The 18,549-nt window shown below is 37.7% G+C and overlaps 1 protein-coding gene across 3 annotated transcripts in view; it reads left to right on the top strand.

The window, feature by feature from the left end:
- gabbr2 (gamma-aminobutyric acid (GABA) B receptor, 2) overlaps positions 1-18,549 on the top strand; it is a 209,238-nt gene that overhangs the window by 136,227 nt on the left and 54,462 nt on the right. For all 3 annotated transcript variants that reach the window (XM_079590352.1, XM_079590353.1, XM_079590354.1), the window contains 8 exons: positions 1,206-1,307; positions 4,143-4,208; positions 4,437-4,625; positions 5,536-5,778; positions 10,781-10,841; positions 15,282-15,362; positions 16,726-16,876; positions 17,430-17,562. In XM_079590352.1, the coding sequence (XP_079446478.1) occupies positions 1,206-1,307; positions 4,143-4,208; positions 4,437-4,625; positions 5,536-5,778; positions 10,781-10,841; positions 15,282-15,362; positions 16,726-16,876; positions 17,430-17,562 (1,026 nt within the window). The remainder of the gene's footprint in view (positions 1-1,205; positions 1,308-4,142; positions 4,209-4,436; positions 4,626-5,535; positions 5,779-10,780; positions 10,842-15,281; positions 15,363-16,725; positions 16,877-17,429; positions 17,563-18,549) is intronic.

Genomic DNA, 18,549 nt, shown 5'->3' with positions numbered 1-18,549 from the left:
TTTCCAGGATCTGCCAGCAAATATGCGCAACGCATCAGTAATCAAGACAATGTGGATCAGCCAGGCTTTTCAGGTAACGTCTGTCAGAATGAGTTCAGGTTTCTGCCAAAATCTGACACCGTTTACTCCTGGTTTTAACATGCGCCTCGGGTGATCTGATCACAGGTGGTCAGCCGAGACAGATCGGCAGATCTTACCAAGTGTTTAAACAGGTTTACATCTGTATGTTACGAATCCGCAGCTTAATAATTTTGTGAAATATTCACAAAATTATTTATTTTTCTTTTTTTGATGACTAAAAAGATCAGAAGAACAGCATTTATTTGAAATATAAATCTTTTGCAACATTGTTAATGTCTTTACTGTCACTTTTTATCAATTGAATGCGCCTTTGAAAGGTAGTGTATTTTCAAAATGGACTAGTCGGTTGGTTGACTTGTCAAATATTCAATCTCTGAATAATTAGGCTGGTTCAGTGGTCTCGAGATCTTTAAAACAAAACACTTATGGAGTGAGATGCTGATAAAAGCTATGACTCAACAGGCAAAAATGTGTGTATTAATATGTATGACTGTATTTAAGAGAATAAGTTTAAAGATAAAGCTTCTCTAAGAGTTTTACCCTGTACCAAACAGACCTTTTACAGCACAGCGTACTCTGGTTACAGCCCATGTTTGAGTGTATTTTTGGGTAATGTGTGTGTCCCATGCCTTGTTGATGGGTTGGAATTTTTGCAGCAAGTGGTTTTAAGTGTATGAAAAGATCCCTTTCTTAACACCTTTTGTGTTGAACAATACTCCGGCACTCAATATAGTACATGCTTTGATTCTCACTCCATAAATCTTTGTGGAGTGCGGAAGGTATTGAGACTTTATTTGCAAGGAACTGGTCCATTTTTCAAAAGCATCCATGGACAAGGATGTATGGAGTCTGTGGGGAGCCAAGCTGGTTGGAGTCGTTTTTTTATCCAAAGCCCAGTGGGATCATTGGAGGAAAGATTTCCACAGATGCTCCAGGCTGATTGGGATGCAGGGGGAACGTCAGATCGGCAGGAGATTAGAGTGAATTGAGACGTGTATCAGAGGAAGGGAGTGCTGCCTTTGATTGGGTACTTTTCTGGGTGGTTCACCATCCACAAACCCTGCTTTCATTCAGTTCTCTTTCATTTCTAGTTGCCTTTCTCACTCATTCTCCCTCTCTGACAGGTGCGGAATGATTTGACCAATGAGCTGGAGAAGGCAGACATCCAGATTGCAGACACTGAGAGTTTCTCTAATGATCCCTGCGTGAATGTGAAGAAACTGAAGGTAAGAAAGCTTACAGGCACCACTAAGAAAACATGAATAGCTCACAGTCCACAATGTCCCACTCATACATGTCTCTCTCTCTCTCTTTCTGTGTGTTGAATTACTGGTATGTAATGCACACACTCCACTCACTTGTATGAAAGTCACCAGAGTTCAGATTCAGTCTGGGCCAATTCTTATTAAAAAAAAAAGTTTTTGTAAGGAAGAGAAAAGGACTAAATAAATTCTTATTTTGAGCATAAATCTAGCTGAATTTTGATAAATTTTTGCCTGTAAAAAAAAAAGAACAACAAGCCTGTGGCAAATTAGTCTCATTTTAACAATGTTTGGCCTGAAAAAAAAAGACAAATTAGGGAATTTAATCAGATAAATTATTTAAAAAAATTATTTTATGCCATTTATGTTTTTTATATAATGCAAAAGAAATAAAAATATTTATTTTTATTTTTATTCATAGTCTGTTTCTCACTTTCTGTTCAGCCACATTACGCTTTGACAGTTCCCTGTTAAGCTAATTATTATATTAATTATTCCATATTATGCTAATGATGCCATTACTGGTTAAGCTTTGGATGACTCTTGAAGAGAATGCTGAAATATTTTCTTAGTCAATATCATAAACAACTACAGTGGCGGGAATGCCGTGATCAATTTATTTGGGTCTGTGTATGCTCTGAATAGCCATGGTTCCATTGTTGACTGCTGCTTCTCTTACTTTGCAATTTTCCAACTAAAGGTTTGTTCCCACCTTTTTTGCTGAGTCATTTTTTCCCACTGTGAAACTATTATGATTTCTATTACCTGCCTGACATTATCGCAATTCCCCAAATGGCAAAGAACTGCTGAAGAAATGTTTCTTCAAATTTTGCACAGTCAGATGTTTGACTAGTTGACAGCGTCTCTTAGAGTCTGTAAATTCGACTTTATATTTCACATAGAAACGGCTGCGCACCGAGTCTGGGCCGGCAGTCACCCGTGTTGCATTATATATAAACAAAGAGACTTTTATGAGAGTTTTGAAACACACATCCACTGTAGATGGGCTACCCTTCGCTATGTAAATGTGGGAAAGTCTCACAACCGTGCTCTGGATAAAAGCTAAGCGAGTGGTGAGCGAGTCCTGGGGCAGCCTGGCGTCGATCCAGCCTCCTTTTTGACTGGGTGGAAGAAGCTTGTGTCTGCCAGGACTCCAGGACAGCTGGAGCCACTTACACAGCTGGACAGATTCAGGTTAAGTGCCCACGCCGTCGGGAGCAGCAGCGGGCTTTGTGACGGCTGCTGATTGTGAAGCAAGAAGCGCTTGACCCAAGCGTTCGGTCCTGAAAAGGGATGCGGGAGTATTTCGCACAATAGTTCCAATATCTCAGCGTGTTCTTTGGCACCACTGCAGAGTGTGGTTTTGTGGCAAATGAGACAGTCTCTGAGAAACATTTGAAGGAAACCGTTTGCCACATGCCACACATTCACTTTCAAACAGTGTTTGAATGCGACTCCATCGCGAATGCCGTTAATGTCACTATTGTCGAGTTTAGAGCAGGCCTGGGATCAGTTTTAAAGCATCCGCTGTGATCTTACCTGTAAACGCTACTGTTTTCATGTTGCTAGCCCACCCACAGGAGTCATTATTTTCTCTTCTGCTTAAACATGATAGTTTTCATCTTGAGCAGCTCATTAGTTGTGCATGTTAAATGCTCTTCCCGTAGCCTCCTGCATGAGGATGACATCCCAAGAGGAAAAAGCTAAAAAAAAAAAATACATTCAGAAATGATTTCTTAAAGTCGCTGGTGGGCATTTCAATATCCTGGCAACTGTGACACATCTTTTGATGGATGGTGCTGCGGCGACCCTCAAACAAGGCTGCCTGACTTCCACCTGAAATTTTCATTGGCATTTGCTAGAATCAAGGGCAATATAGTTAATAGGGTGGAGAGGGATGTTATTAGATCCTTTTGCGCAGAATGAGAAAAAAAGGATACTTAATAACCTCAGAAGAATATGCAGGTTTATATCTCGAATATTAGCATAGCCCTTAGCACATGGCAGATGCGTCCAGAGCATTTTCCTGGATTCAGTCTTGGCTTCATCCTGCTCTAGTGATGGATTGATCTTCATGATGCAGAACTGGACAAGGCGGAAAGACAATGCTGAAGTGGGCTAAATTATTTACTGACTCAATAATGCAGCATGAATGGTGGTTATAGATGCAGATCTATCTCTCTTTCTGGATATGAAGCACTTCATACTGCTCATATTAATGTGCTTTAATACATTTGGTCTTTATGTCTCAAAAGCTAACAGTGTTTTTGGGTGATTTTTTTCAACCGCTTTTCTCATGAAAATCCTGCTTTTTTTTGTTTTTGATGCATTTGGGCATTTTATTAATAGAGATAGTGAAAGAATAGACAAAAATGATACGGAAGAGATGGATAATAGGACTGGGAAGTGGCCCAAGGATTTGGATTTACATACTTTTCCAGTGTCTGGGACATGTTTCCTTGAACGCAAAATGTATAATTTATTCTTCAAATGGATTTGCAATCTGTTTGTTTGAGAGGCCCAAGTGGGAGTGACCTAACAACATTTCAACCAATAGCATGAGTGGGGCTGGACTACCAGAACAATGGCAGTTTTCCAGAGCAATGATATGGGAATATCATGTAATTCTTTTGGAATAATTCCTGGGTTAAGGATACAGCTTTGTGGTTACCAACACGCTTAGGTTTTTTGTTCATTGTGACGTACTGTACATTTCACCATTATATCGGTTATATTTAAAGCTCATTATTATTTAGCCATTAACTACCTGTTTAATTCTGTTCTCTCCCCCCTCTCCAGGATAATGATGTTCGGATCATCATTGGTCAGTTCGATGAGAATCTGGCCGCTAAGGTCTTCTGCTGTGTAAGTTAGCCGAACTTAGTCACCATAACATGCACCACCAGCCTCAGATTTACTGCAAAGGGCCTGTTGAATTGATGAAATCTGTATATGTATTTAATATAATGTACATGTGCCACAGAAATATTGAACTGTGTCATTATACAGTCACAATACAGTTTGCTTAACAGTTATTTTTTTTGTTTAAAGTGATATGACTGTTGAGTCCCTGATCTTGTGTGTGTGCTCCAGGCTTATAACCTGAACATGTATGGCAGTAAGTACCAGTGGATCATCCCAGGATGGTATCAGGGGAACTGGTGGGAACAGGCAAACTCCACAAACTGCACCACTAAGAAGCTTCTGACCGCCATGGAGGGTTATATCAGCGTGGACTTCGAGCCCCTCAGTGCCAAACAGATAAAGGGAATATCAGGAAGAGTGAGTGTCTGCAATGTGGTGGGATCTCACAAGTTATGAATGACATTTCTGATTTCTGACAGACAAAACAAATCTACCATGTGCAATAGAAAACAATGCTGCATTTAAATTTCAGTTTCAATAGTTTCTCACTATCAGCTTTCCTTTATTTTCCCTGTTGAAATGAGCAGCTCAGACCAGCATGTCCAAGTTGCTGATATTCTTGATAATTTTTAATAAATACATATTTTCATAACCTTGAAAAACATTTTAGAAAATATTAAGTTACGTACATTCATGGTTATTAAAGATGCAAGAAAGTTTCTTCTTATTTTTTACTTGATGATTACATTGCTTGTTTATTAATTAAAAAATGTAATCATTGTTACAAAAGATTTCAATTTCAAATAAATGCTGTTCTTTGAACTTTCTGTTTATGAAAGAATCCTGTAAAAAAAATAACTTTCAATATTGATAATATTAAGAAATGTTTTTTGAGCAGCAAATCAGCATATTATAATAATTTCTGAAGGATCATGTGACACTGAAGACTGTAGTAATGATGCTGAAATTTCAGCTTTGCCATCACAGGAATTAATTACTTTTTAAAATATATTAAAAAGAGAAAACGGGTATTTTAAACTGTAATAATATTTCACAATATTACCGCTTTGACTCTATTATCAATCAAATAAATGCCACCTTTGTTAGCAGAAGAGACTTTTACCTGATTGTTACACCAATTGCCATTTTTGCAATTAAAATAAATGTTAAGTTGAAGACTGTATTAATGAATTTAAAAATGGACTCAAATAAGTTTCAAGAACCTTGTACATATGTTTCAAGCAAACTTTTAAAAATATTTCTCCCTTTTTATCACTTTGGGCTTCCTTATTTGTGAAGCAGTGCTGCTTTACCTGTGTGTGTTCAGACGCCGCAGGAGTACGCGAGGGAGTACAACCGGGAGCGAGAGCAGAAAGGAGTGGAGCCCAGCAAGTTCCACGGCTTTGCCTACGATGGCATCTGGGTAATAGCGAAGACCCTCACCCGTGTCACGGAGCTCCTCAGACACAAGGAGAAGCACGACATGTACCACAACTTCACGGTGGATGACCGAGAGGTGGGCAAGATGGTCCTGGACGTGATGAACGAAACCAACTTCTTTGGAGTTACCGTAAGTTTGTGTTAACCTGGCTTTGCTTGGGTCCAAGCGCAGTGTTTGGTTGGCCTCTTTACAATTCTGCAACATGTTCCACTAAAAAAGCTACCGTGCCTAGCACAATCTAGGCATGTCATTTTATATTGAGCCATCATTTCCTAACACTGAAGAGTTGTAAAGGCCATTTTGTGATCACGTCAAAAGCGAGATAGGCCTGCTTTCATTTCTGCAAACTGCCTGTGAGAGGCTGAAGGGAGGGCAAACATTTAAGAATGCAACTTGGGATTAGAGGCTAGTAATGCTAAACATGCGATGCCGCTGACAGAATGAGAACCAGATAAGAGGTAGGGAGATATTTGGTATGCAGGGAGTGTCCTGTCTGCAGACATCACCGAATGTGTGTTTGTTTATGAGAACACACTGCTGCAGGCTGCCAAAACAGAGAATCACAGAGCGCAAAAAGAAGGCAAGTCAGCAAATCTAAAGGCACGTGCTGAAGCTGAACCGACCTGTCTCTCCAAAAAAAAGAAAAAAAAGAAGGCATTTTGATAGTGCAGTAAATGCTGTTGGTTTGGGAAATGAATAGGGGTTAATGTGCATTTTGGGTTTTAGTACGGTATGTCCTCCAGCCCTCCATCTTCGGCTTTTATCAAGCAGTTATCTCTCATGTGTAGCAGAGTATGTTTTATGTTTGCCCAGGCTGCTAACAAACAATGCATGTGCCGCGAGACCTCGGCACAGAAGCTTAATGGAGAGGAAGGAAAAACAAACAACACGCATAAAAAATAAAATACCGCTGGAAGACCAGTGGAGATATGAGCAGAAATGCAAACAAGAGAATTTGGTCCTTCTACCTGTTTTAGATAGGGATGCACAATATATCGGTACCATAATGTTTATTGGCCGGCATTAGAGAATTCATTTATTGGAGAATTAAAAAGTATTGTATATTTAATTGTTAATTTCCTCTATTTTAAAAATAACTTTTGCCATCATCTAACATTCACTTAAAGTTAATCCTTAAAATGCAATCTTTAGCAAATCTTCAGGGCTGGAAAGATGTATGCGATTCATTTTTGCTGTTTGACACGATTATCAATTTTTTTTTTCAATTCCTGAAGTGGCTATGCTAATGTCTGTTCCACATTCTACAGGTGAAACTCGAAAAATTTGAATTTAGTGCAAAAGTTCATTTATTTCAGTCATTCAACTTAAACGGTGAAACTAATATATGGACTCATTACATGCAAAGTGAGATATTTCAAGCCTTTATTTGTTATAATTTTTGATGATTATGGCTCACAGCTTATGAAAACCTTCTCACAATATTCTAATTTTGAATATGGGGTTTTCATAAGCTGTAAGCCATAATCATGAAAATTATAACAAATAAAGGCTTGAAATATCTCACTTTGCATGTAACGAGTCTTTATAATATATTAGTCTCACGTTTTAAGTTGAATTACTGAAATAAATTTGTATGAAATCACTTTTGCACCATATTCAAATTTTTCGAGTTTCACATGTATGATCACGCTATCTGCAACTATGATTATTAATTGTATTAATAATAATTAGAAGCTTTTTAAAAGGATAGTTATAGCACTTTCTCACCCTCAAGTTGTACTAAACCTGTATGAGTTTATCTCTTCTGTTGAACACAAAAGAAGATTTTTTAAAGAATGTTTAGCCATTGACTTCCATCGTAGGAAAAAAATACTGTCTGGTGACCAACATTCTTTAAGAATATCTTCTTTTGTGTTAAACAGAAGAAAGAAACTCATATAGGTTTGGAATAATATGAGGGTGAGTAAGTGATGACAAAATTTTCTTTTTAATATCACTGTCTATAAGTGATGGTTTAGTGGCTTACCAGATGGATACGCACTATTCATGCTCTCAAATTCTAATTTAAAATGGGAAAATAACTTCTTTCCATTCAAAGCATAGAATCTTCTGGAACACAATCGCATAAAAATAGATTGCAATCTGACTTCAACAGATTTAGTGGTCCCGCAAGGATCAGGTTTGTCTCGTACTGATGGCTGGGTCTTTGTCCAACAGAACGGGCTGTTCTAGCTTCTCCATCAGACTTTGAGTCCTCTGTGGAGAGCTATCGATTGAGTGCCAGCATGCCTCAGGAACTAAAACATTATCTTAGAGAAGTCTCTGTGGATCATTTTGAGTGACGAGTAATGGTGTGCTGCTTTCATTTGGTTAGCACAACTTACATTCTAGAAGCAAAGTTTGAGGTCAGTAATATATATATATATTTGAAAGAAATTAATACTTTTATTCAGGAAGAACGCATTCAATTGATCAAAAGTGACAAAAGTAGTAGACATGTTACAAAAGATTTATATTTCAAATAAACTCTGTTCTTTTGAACTTTCTATTCATAAAAGAATCCTGGAATGAGATGATCACTATTTACATTATTATTTTTAAACATTAATCAACACAACTGTATTCAACAATGGTAATAATAAGAAATGTTTCACGTGCAACAAATCGGCATATTATTATTTTTTCTTCTTTAACATCTGACAGTTATCCATTACTTTTGTAACATTTTAGATGATTTACTCGGCTGGAACTGCTTACATTTAAATAAAAACAGGAAATGTCTTCTAAAACGTATTCGTTCAAGTTGTATAATATTAGAAAACCTGAAAATAGTTTGTTGCACTGCAGATGTGGGCTGTGGCAGATTTACAAAATCTCAAAGCATGGAGTCATTGCATTGTCAGTAGAAGGTTGATATCATTTTGTATATGTGTGTGTGGGATATTTTAGGGCCAAACTATCTGCAGTCTGCTAATATAAGTGACTGTTTGGTCTGTTCGACAGCGACATTATCATCTGCTTCATCACCTTCATCACCTCCACCCACAACCCCCTTTTGCAGGCCTGAGGGTGCCTTCCACACCTGTGTGATCTCCATAAGGCCCCCTGCACCCGGCCTGTCCACACCTCTGCACAGACTCTCTCTCTCTTTCTTTCTCACTCACACACACACACACGCGCGCGCGCGTACGGATGGATAAAGGTGCCATCAACATGTTTGACCCATAAGCCCACACCTGTAGCGCAACAAAACCTATTTTCAGCTTTTCTAATGTTATGAAACCAGTCCAAACTGAGAAAACCTTATGACTACTATCAGAGCTTTTCACTTCAGTCTTAAAGGGATAGTTCAGCCAAAAAATAAAATTCTGTCTCCATTTTCTCACCCTCATGCCACCATTCAAATGACTTTCTTTCCTCCGTTTCATAAAATGAATAATGAAAATGATGGTCCTGAACAACAAAACATGACCATCATTTCTCCTTGATTGTCTCCATAGTGTCACAAAATATAAGCCACCTGAGCATATAAATCAACAAATTAGGACAAAAATAAGGCTTATGAAGTATATGTAAATATACGAGTACTGCAGTTCACATTCTATATTGTTTACACACATAACTCTGAATTGAAGCTTTAATGTGTTTTGTGAAGGCGAGCATTTATCCAGCGCGCCCACGTCAGAGCATCTATACAAAGAATCGTATCGCACTGGGACCGGAGCCTGCTCTACACTTCAAAGACAGACATTTTTAGAGATATGATCACTTCTGAGTTGCCTCCCATGGTTTTAATGGGCTTCTAATCATTGCCATGGTAATGCAGTATGCCTCTCACCTGTTATTTTATTGGGCCGAGTGATCCCAAATCCTTTTAAATGGCTCATTAGGCAGTTCCGGGGGCAGACAGACAGCAAACTGCATTTACACATTTCCTTTTTAGGATTTAATGAGCAAATTAGATAGTATTTTGATCCAGTGACGGAGCTATTTATGTAAAAATGCTAGATACTCATCTGCGTTTTGATCAGATATCCATGATTAACCTGCAAGGTCTGTTGAGGCTTTTTGCGTTATATTTGAATTCATTATTTTGCTGGAAACTTTACTTCTTCTGTTAATGATTGTGTTGTCTAACTGGGGTAAAGGGATTTTATTATTTATATGTTTTATATTAATTGGTTTCTTCCTCTTTAGTAGATGCATTTTAATTTCAAGTTTCTTGCAATTCTCTTATGGCTGTGATGATCTCTCAAGGGCACAAGAAGGATAATGCAAAATAGCCTTTTTATATTTTCTGGATCACTGTTATTTGCGATTGAAACTACAACTTTTCTTTGTCATTATGCTGCTTCTTAGTTTGTTTGTTTTTTGAGTTGTGTTTGCTAAAGTAAGAAAAAATTTACCTATATATACTTTTTTGTGTTTTTGTTGTGTTGATGTGTTTTTGTTGAAATGTCATATAACCAATATACAGAAGTGTTCAAATACAGTATATATAATTTTGACAATATTAACTACATTCTACAACAATACAAATTTTACTTTATTTTATTTTAAGCATGGACCTGAGCAATTTTATATTATATTATATTATATTATATTATATTATATTATATTATATTATATTATATTATATTATATTATATTATATTATTATAATATATTATAATTATTATATTATAATTATTATATTATATCATATCATATCATATATCATATTATATTACACTTTGTTATATTTTTCTGGATTTTTTTCTTTGTATTTGTGAACCAGTAAAGCATCCCGGTTCTCCTCCGCTGGCACAACCTGACAACCATCTCAGACCTCCATGTGCTCCTTTAATTTAACAAATCAATAGTGCTGCGATTAATTATGTTTGCCTCAAGAATGCGATCAATTCACAGATCTTTAAACGAATAAATGAGCCAAAAAACAAGCACTGTGCCAGACTTCGAGCTATACACTCCCAATTTGTTGCTGTGCCAAGAGTGAAGGATATGGCAACAAGATGGAAAATCGATCCTTGTAAAATATATCTGTCCAGCTTGGATTATGTGCCATGATATTAATCATCTCAACTGTGCAATCAAGACTTCTGCAAACTGTCCATTTACACGTGATAAGCAGCTCTTGTGAAGGTTGTTCGCTGTGTGTGTTTTTTTGCAGGGTCAGGTGATGTTCAGGAACGGGGAACGCATGGGAACCATAAAATTCACCCAGTTTCAAGGTAAGTCCATTAGATGGTCATTTTTCATGGTTAACAAGCCTTTTTATAGGAAATGCTGGATCAAATTCAGGTCGTTCAGCCAATGTGGATCATTCTCCGTGTTAAATGAACATCTCAATCTATGCCAGTGCCGTTTTGTAGAATATGTGTGTGACACATATCTCAGTGTGACGTTGAGTCAGCGCTTGTGCAATACATCACGTAGATGGTCGTGTGCACAGCGGCGGCTTTTTGGTTTAATGGGGGTCAGAGAATTCCCCTGCTTGGCCCTCTGATGTGATTAATCCAGTGTGGATGTGTGTGTGTTTCCTGAGGGCAGGGGAGATTAACTCTGGTTTGTGGGATTTAATCTTGGTGCAGGGATTTCCCCCTCACACCCCATGGCAGCCGCAGGCCAGCGTTCCCCACCCTCTTCAGTCTTATCTGCTTCGGCACAGAGGCATCCCTCCCATAGTGTGTTACATCACCTCTTCAGACTGTATTTGTGAGCAGGCTGCAGGATCGGAGGGTTGTTTGGCTGAGGGGTGATTGAACTGTCTGTCAATATGAAGGCGAATGGCAGTCTGGGATAAATAATGAAAAAAAAAGAAAGAAAGAAAGAAAGGAGAAGGCTGTTATCAGCAGCGCCCTGGAGAGCGTCGTCTTCTGCACCGAGAACAATCACAACTCACACCGACTCAAAGCGCACACTTGCTTTGGGATCCTTCTTTCTTTGGGTTTCTCACTCTATTACTCTGCTTTCTGTCTCTCTTCATCACTCGCTCACTCACACTCATATTCACTCAGTCACTTTCTCACTCATTTGTTTACTCGCATTCTCACTCATTTGTTTACTCGCATTAAAGATGCAGTAAGTGATTTCTGAGAATGAGCCATCTCTCTTTCAACAATCTTTCTTCAAATCTCACTCTCTCTCCTCCCCCATCATGAGTGGACACGCCCCCAACTGCTGATTGGCTACAAGTTTGTTGTGGTGCTCGGTCCGATCTACTTTCAACAGTGTTTTTCAAAAACGTTTACTGCACCTTTAAATCACTCACTCACTCACTCATACCCATCATTCATGCATTTACTCATGCACTCACATTCTTATTCACTGTATTTATTCTCTCTCATGCATTTGTTTGTTCATTCACTCACACATTAATTTAAACAGATTTGCTTCGGGGGTCCTTTAGTCATTCATTAATTCACTTTCTCGCTTATTCACTCATTCACTTTATTCGTTAACTTAGTTCTTTCATGCAGTCACTGACTCACACATCGACTCGCACATCGAGTCTCTCTATCATTCACTCTAAAATGACTTCCTAATGGCTTTTTAATTGGTTCTTTAATTTGTTTTCCAATAAAAATATCCCTGAATCCAGATATATGTTGAGAAGCTAAATTGCAAGATTTCATTCACTTGTTTTCAGAGAGAGCATCATTAATAGAAATGTATTTTATCTAACTGTGAAATGTTTAGATGTTTGAACTGGAAAATAAGACACAAATGAGTTAAGAATATGATTTTTGCAGCTCACACTCAGGTGGTTTGCTAATTCCCTCAGATTTCCCAGTTTCTTTCTGGATTCAGCTCCTATATCACACCTACTGCCACCATACACCAAACCATCTGGGCAGGACACTCAGAGCCATTTCTTAACCTAGTTATGTGACAACCGCCTCCTAACAAGATTGCGTTCGGGCCAAACTATTTCTTTCTCGTCGCCTTTTTGAAAAATACTTTTCTGACCAATATTTAAGTCTTTATAAGTCATTACAGTTGACAGCTAATAACCGAATGCTGTCCATCAGTTTACATGCTTGTGGTTTTTGTAGTGTCCCATTGATCTCATGGTCAGATAAGTACTGAATGATGACGTTTACTACATGGAGTTCTGACATCACCTGATTATTCACAGTCAATGATTCACCTGACACAGCAAGACCTCCTAAGGGACTAAACTTAATCAAATGTCAGAATGGAGGAGGTCCATTAGCACTAGTACTGGTTAATCTTGTTGGCTACCATGTTTAAATTGTGTTATTCACATGAAAGCTTGGCCTAGTGGACCCACAGCAGTTATATGTGAAAAATGAATTGTATTGAGCAGAAAATAGGTTGGCATCTCAGTTCAGTACAGTAAATGTTTAATGTTAGCAGTTAGGAAACTATATACTTCCAGGAGCTAAATGATAAATATCTTATTTCCTAGGTTCTAATGCATTTTTCCCTGCAAGTGTGACAGTCAATACACAAGTAGTCTTAAAGCGAACACCAGGGAGAAATATTGAGTTTTAAGATGGCGTTTGGAATAGACTTTGCCTTATATTTGCCTTCTGAGAGTAAGTCTTGTTCTGCTGGGGATTTATTGACTATAAGCTTTATTTTATTGCATCTTTGGATACAAAACTGGTGTTACAGGTGAAACTCGAAAAATTAGAATATCGTGCAAAAGTACATTTATTTCGCCGCATTAAGGCGGTAATTCATGCAAAAGGGGCCCAAACCAAGTACTGAGTACATATTCATGATTATACTTTTCAGATGGCCGACATTTCTGTATTAATTTGTATATTTTTTATTGATTTCATGTAATATTTAATAGATTTTGAATTTGGGGTTTTCATAAGCTGCAAGCCATAATCATCAAAATTATAACTTTTGCACGATATTCACATTTTTCGAGTTTCACCTGTAATGTTTCACAATATTACTGTTTTTACTGTATTTTTTATCCAACAAATGCATCCTTGGTAAGAATAATTTCAAGACTTTCAAAAATGTTAAATAATCTTACTAACACCAAACTTTTGAGCTTTTGTGTATATCATGTTATGATTTGCAAAAAAATATTTACTATATTGCCATTTCATTCTGAGTAAAACGGGTTAAAATTAATATATAGCAAGGCTAAATAATATTGACTTAATTTAAAGGTGCAGTAAGCGATTTGAATTTTTTTTTTTTTTAAATGCATCGGACTGAGCATCAAAGTACACTTGTAGCCAATCAGCAGTAATTTTGATTTCTGCTTTTAAGGATCGCTATAAACCCTTAATCGTGTCACATTTGTAATATATTAATACTTGGACTATCGTGTTATGTAGGGAGCTCTTCATGAAAACTGTTTTTTATTTTCTGTGATGGAAGGGATGACTTTGCCATCGAAGGAGTAGAGGAGCTAAACAACAATTAGACATTCGACCTGAATTATCATAGTAACACAAATTGCTTTCACTTATTGATGACATCATACCCTCGTGCGGCAGGCACAGTAGAATCCGCCATAGTCGTTGCCTTTGTTGCATAGTGTGTACATGTGGGGGCGGAGGCATTTCAAATATTAAAGGGGTGGTTGAATATGATTTCACTTTTCTAAATTTAGTTAGTGTGTAATGTTGCTGTTTGAGCATAAACAACATCTGCAAAATTACAACGCTCAAAGTTCAAAGCAAAGGGAGATTTTTTTTTTTGAAAGAAATTGCTTTTTAAGGACTACAACAAACGGCTGGTAGGGACTACAAGACATTCCTTGCAGGTTAGTGACATCACCAACCCTAAAATTTACATAAACCCCGCCCCCGGAACACGATTTATAGATTATCAAGACAGAATATGCTAATCAATGACTAGAAGATAACTACACATAAGCTACATAAATTCATCAACTAACCATTCAGAAATGTCCTGGTGCTACAAGACATTTCTGAACATGTACACGTCTACATGTTGCCACTTCTTCTTGAGTCTCTCCATCTTTCTGACTTAGGTTTGAACATAAAAGGCTAAAAGTTTTTGAAATTTTCAGTGCGTGTGTGTGAGGTAAAAGGACACAAGCTGTTGAAGCTCCGCCCCCTGTGCGGGAGCAGCAGCTCATTTGCATTTAAAGGGACAGACACAAAAACGGTGCGATTTTGCTCACCCTCAAAAAGTGACAACTTTAACATGCTATATAAAAATATCTGTGACGTATTTTGAGCTAAAACTTCACATACACACTCTGGGGACATCAGAGATTTATTTTACAGATTGTGAAAAGGACATTATACCACCCCTTTAACAACTCTTACCAGAAATCACTTACTGCACCTCCTTTAAAGGACATTTTTGCCAAAGCAAAAAGTGTGTAAAAATAAACAATGCATCCTTGTTAGAAAAGCTTGGTTTTTTGAGTTATTCATCATGAGATCAATGTTTCAATTCATTGTTTTTCCAGACTCTCTAATCAGGTGCCTTTTAATTGATGTGCAAATGCGTGAGGTTGCGATTTACATACTTTTTCAGGTCAGCATCGCCCTGAGTATTTTGGGACAATATGTTGGGCAGGTTCTGCAGTGGAGCGCACAGAAACTAAATGTACTGTCTATTGTCATGTTTCTCTCTGGGGGCCGCCGGCTTTGAACACACTGCTCTTATCTCCGTCGTCCTCTTGTTCTTGCTGTCTTTCACAGAGGGTAAAGAGGTGAAGGTGGGCGAGTACAACGCCATTGCAGATGTACTGGACCTTATCAACAACACCATCAAGTTCCAAGGTAGGAAAAGCCCCGTTTGTGTGTGTGTGTTTGCGGGTCAGCGTTTGAGTGAGAGAGAGGCAGAAGGTTCACATGCCTGCCAATGTTGTGTTCCCACTGTTCTGTGTGGTCATCTGAATAATGCAAGAGTTATTTTTCTGTTTGCCCACATTGCCATTCTTTTGTTTGTTTTTTCCTTATTCCTTGGAATGTTTTTTTTTTTTTTTTGCCTCTGAGGAACACAGTGGTGGACAGGAAGTTAAATGTATAATTATCTTACTTTATTAGAACTTGTTAAGAGGGAATCTGAAGGAATCATTTGGCATACTCAACTCTTTCCCCGCCATTGTTGAGATTTTCCATCATTTATGACAAAACACTTGCCAGCCAATCGATGAGTTTTTCCAGCAGACCGTTGTTTTTACTGTAATAGGGTACGGCCGCTGTTACAGATCTTCTGAAATAGTTCAGCATCTCCGGATCCAAAAACAAGCAAAGAAAAAGATCTGCGTAAACCAGAAGGAGTGGATAGAAGTTGTTAATGCATAAGTATGCTAATGTGGTCAGCACAATGCAACAGCATATAAATCAAAACTGCCCAACATTACTGAGAAACCAAAACCTGCAAAGAGATATATGACTGTGCAAGCTTTGTGGTGTTGATGGACTCAATCTATGTTTCGATCTGGACAAAGTCTTTGACAAAAACATGATTTTCTTAGCTTTTTGTTAAAAATCTTTTTTTGAAGAAACTTACCCACATTCAAAGTGTTGATTAAAAAAATGATGAATGAAGCTGAATAAAATGTTTTAGGCTATGTTCTTTGTTTAGATATATTCACTGTATACATATTCATACAACAAATTATTCTGGGGGCCATGAAATATTTGTGTATGATATGATCAAAAATGCTGGCGCTGGCTGGCAACTTAAAAATAATACTCTGGCGGGAAAAGAGAGGAAAAAAATGTCCAAACACTCACCCCAACTGAGATTGTTTTCTAAATGAAATTTGCTTTTGAGCTAATAGCAGTAAAGCCTCACAGTTGTGCATGAAATCACCAAGGTTGTCAAGTCACGCAAATAACTCTCGACTCATTTTGGTGACTCATTTGGTTTAAGTGCTCTACTGTCTTCCAACTTCTCATTATGATGTAAGATCTAATCGTGTCTTACATCACGGTCACCGTTTTTAGACCCATCCACAAATATTATTATGTAACATTGTGCAGAAATAGAGCTCATACTGTATGTCACATGAGTGGCATTTTAAAATCTTAGTCATTTAAATTACACAGGGAAATGTTGAGAGCTTTCTCTGAGATGACGTTCTTTGAGATGACTCCAAGAGTAACTGACTGTGAACCATCATGACTCTCGTAGGTGTTGAACCGCCGAAGGATCGGACGTTTGTGCGTCTGCAGCGCCGGCAAATAAACGTCCCCCTCTACAGCATCCTTTCTACCATCACTATCCTGGGCATGCTCATGGCAGGAGCCTTCCTCTTCTTTAACATCAAAAACCGCAACCACAGGTCAGGGCTGAGCGAGACTACGACAGGAAATAGTTCAAGAGTGAGACCTGAGTCTGAGCCCATACTGGAAATCTGGGATCTTTTGTTTCATGTGGAAATCAGTTTTAGGATTTAATGTCAGAGTTATGATAGATAATGAACACAAAGTATTTTTTTTTAAAGCACCAAATCAGAATGATTTGTAAATGATCATGTGACACTGAAGACTGGAGTAGTGACTGCTGAAAATTCAGCTTTGCGGTCACAGAAATACAATACATTTTCAAATGTATTATTCAGGATTTGTCAGATATTCTTGATTCCTAGAAGATGCCCTTTCATTCAATCTTTTATTTAAATGATTATTTTGCTAATATAAATTGCAATGGGATATTTTCCATAAAAGGTTTTAAATAATGCAAAATAAAGACATTTTTACTAGTGGTTTTGGGCTTTTGGATCCCACAGTATATGATACAGTCATGGATGTAGATGCTCATTTAATTGCAGTTGTTAATAATAAATGAAATGTGAATATTTAATTTATCGGCTGTGTGCTTCCCTCCATCTTCAGGCTGATCAAAATGTCGAGTCCCTATATGAACAACCTGATCATCCTGGGTGGCCTGCTGTCGTACGCCTCCATTTTCCTCTTTGGTCTGGATGGATCTTTCGTGTCAGACAAGGAGTTTGAGACCCTCTGTACTGTGAGTAATGACTGATTTCTGTGAAATCATGGGTTAGTTGTCTCTTTTTTTGTCCCGTAAGTGTTCTGAGGTTATATTTATGTGCTCTAATGGATAAATTGTCCCAATGATAAGCAAACATATGCTGAAATTGGAATTTTAGTTTGAAGGATATTGTTAATTATTCTAATTTAGAATTTCGTTGGTGTTTTAAACCAACATGCCAAACCAGTGCTAGAGAAAACAAGCATTTGTGCAACTGGATATCTGACTCAAACCCTTTTTGAGATTTGGATAGCTTCCCCTGTGCCAACCTCCACAGGGACAACTGTCCCTGGTCTCCTCTATATTTGAATCTGAACGCTTTTCACCTCTACTCAGGCTGTATCACCAAACTGAGTAAGCAGGATTGGATGTGTCTCGTCACGCCTCCACTGTCTGTTTGCATGTGACCATAATCCACCTTTTAATTATGAGGCTTTGGCTACTTCAGTAACTCCAGTCACAGGGGAAATAGCTCACAAATGTGTTGAGCAGGGCACATGCTACCTGCCTGAGACGGGACGGGCTCTGTTCTCTACGGCCTGTTGAAGATTTGCATTGCGATATCAAGGATGGGGTAAATTTGGGCAATTAATATGATTTTTTTCTTGGACTCAAAGACAAATGGTTAGGACTCAACAATAAGGTTTTTTTTCCGCCAATATATTTTGAACATTAGCAACATTTTTATGTGTCAGAGAGAAATTAATTATTATATTTATAATCAATTAGAAATTATTATTTGTGCTAACCAATGTTTTCGGTCACACTTTAGATTGGGGGATACTTCTCACTATTAACTTTTGGCTCAATAAATTCCTAATTACTGCTTATTAATTGTTAGTAAGGTAGTTGTTAAGTTTAGGTATTGGGTAAGAATAAGGGATGTAGAATATGGTCATGCAGAAAAAGGCAATAATATGTGCTCAATAAGTACTAATAAAGGTTCATTTAATTCAGTAGAAT

The sequence above is a fragment of the Phoxinus phoxinus genome (genome assembly GCF_949152265.1).
Source record: "Phoxinus phoxinus genome assembly, chromosome: 19".
Lineage (NCBI taxonomy): Eukaryota > Metazoa > Chordata > Actinopteri > Cypriniformes > Leuciscidae > Phoxinus > Phoxinus phoxinus.
This window is presented reverse-complemented; position numbering and strand designations above follow the sequence as displayed.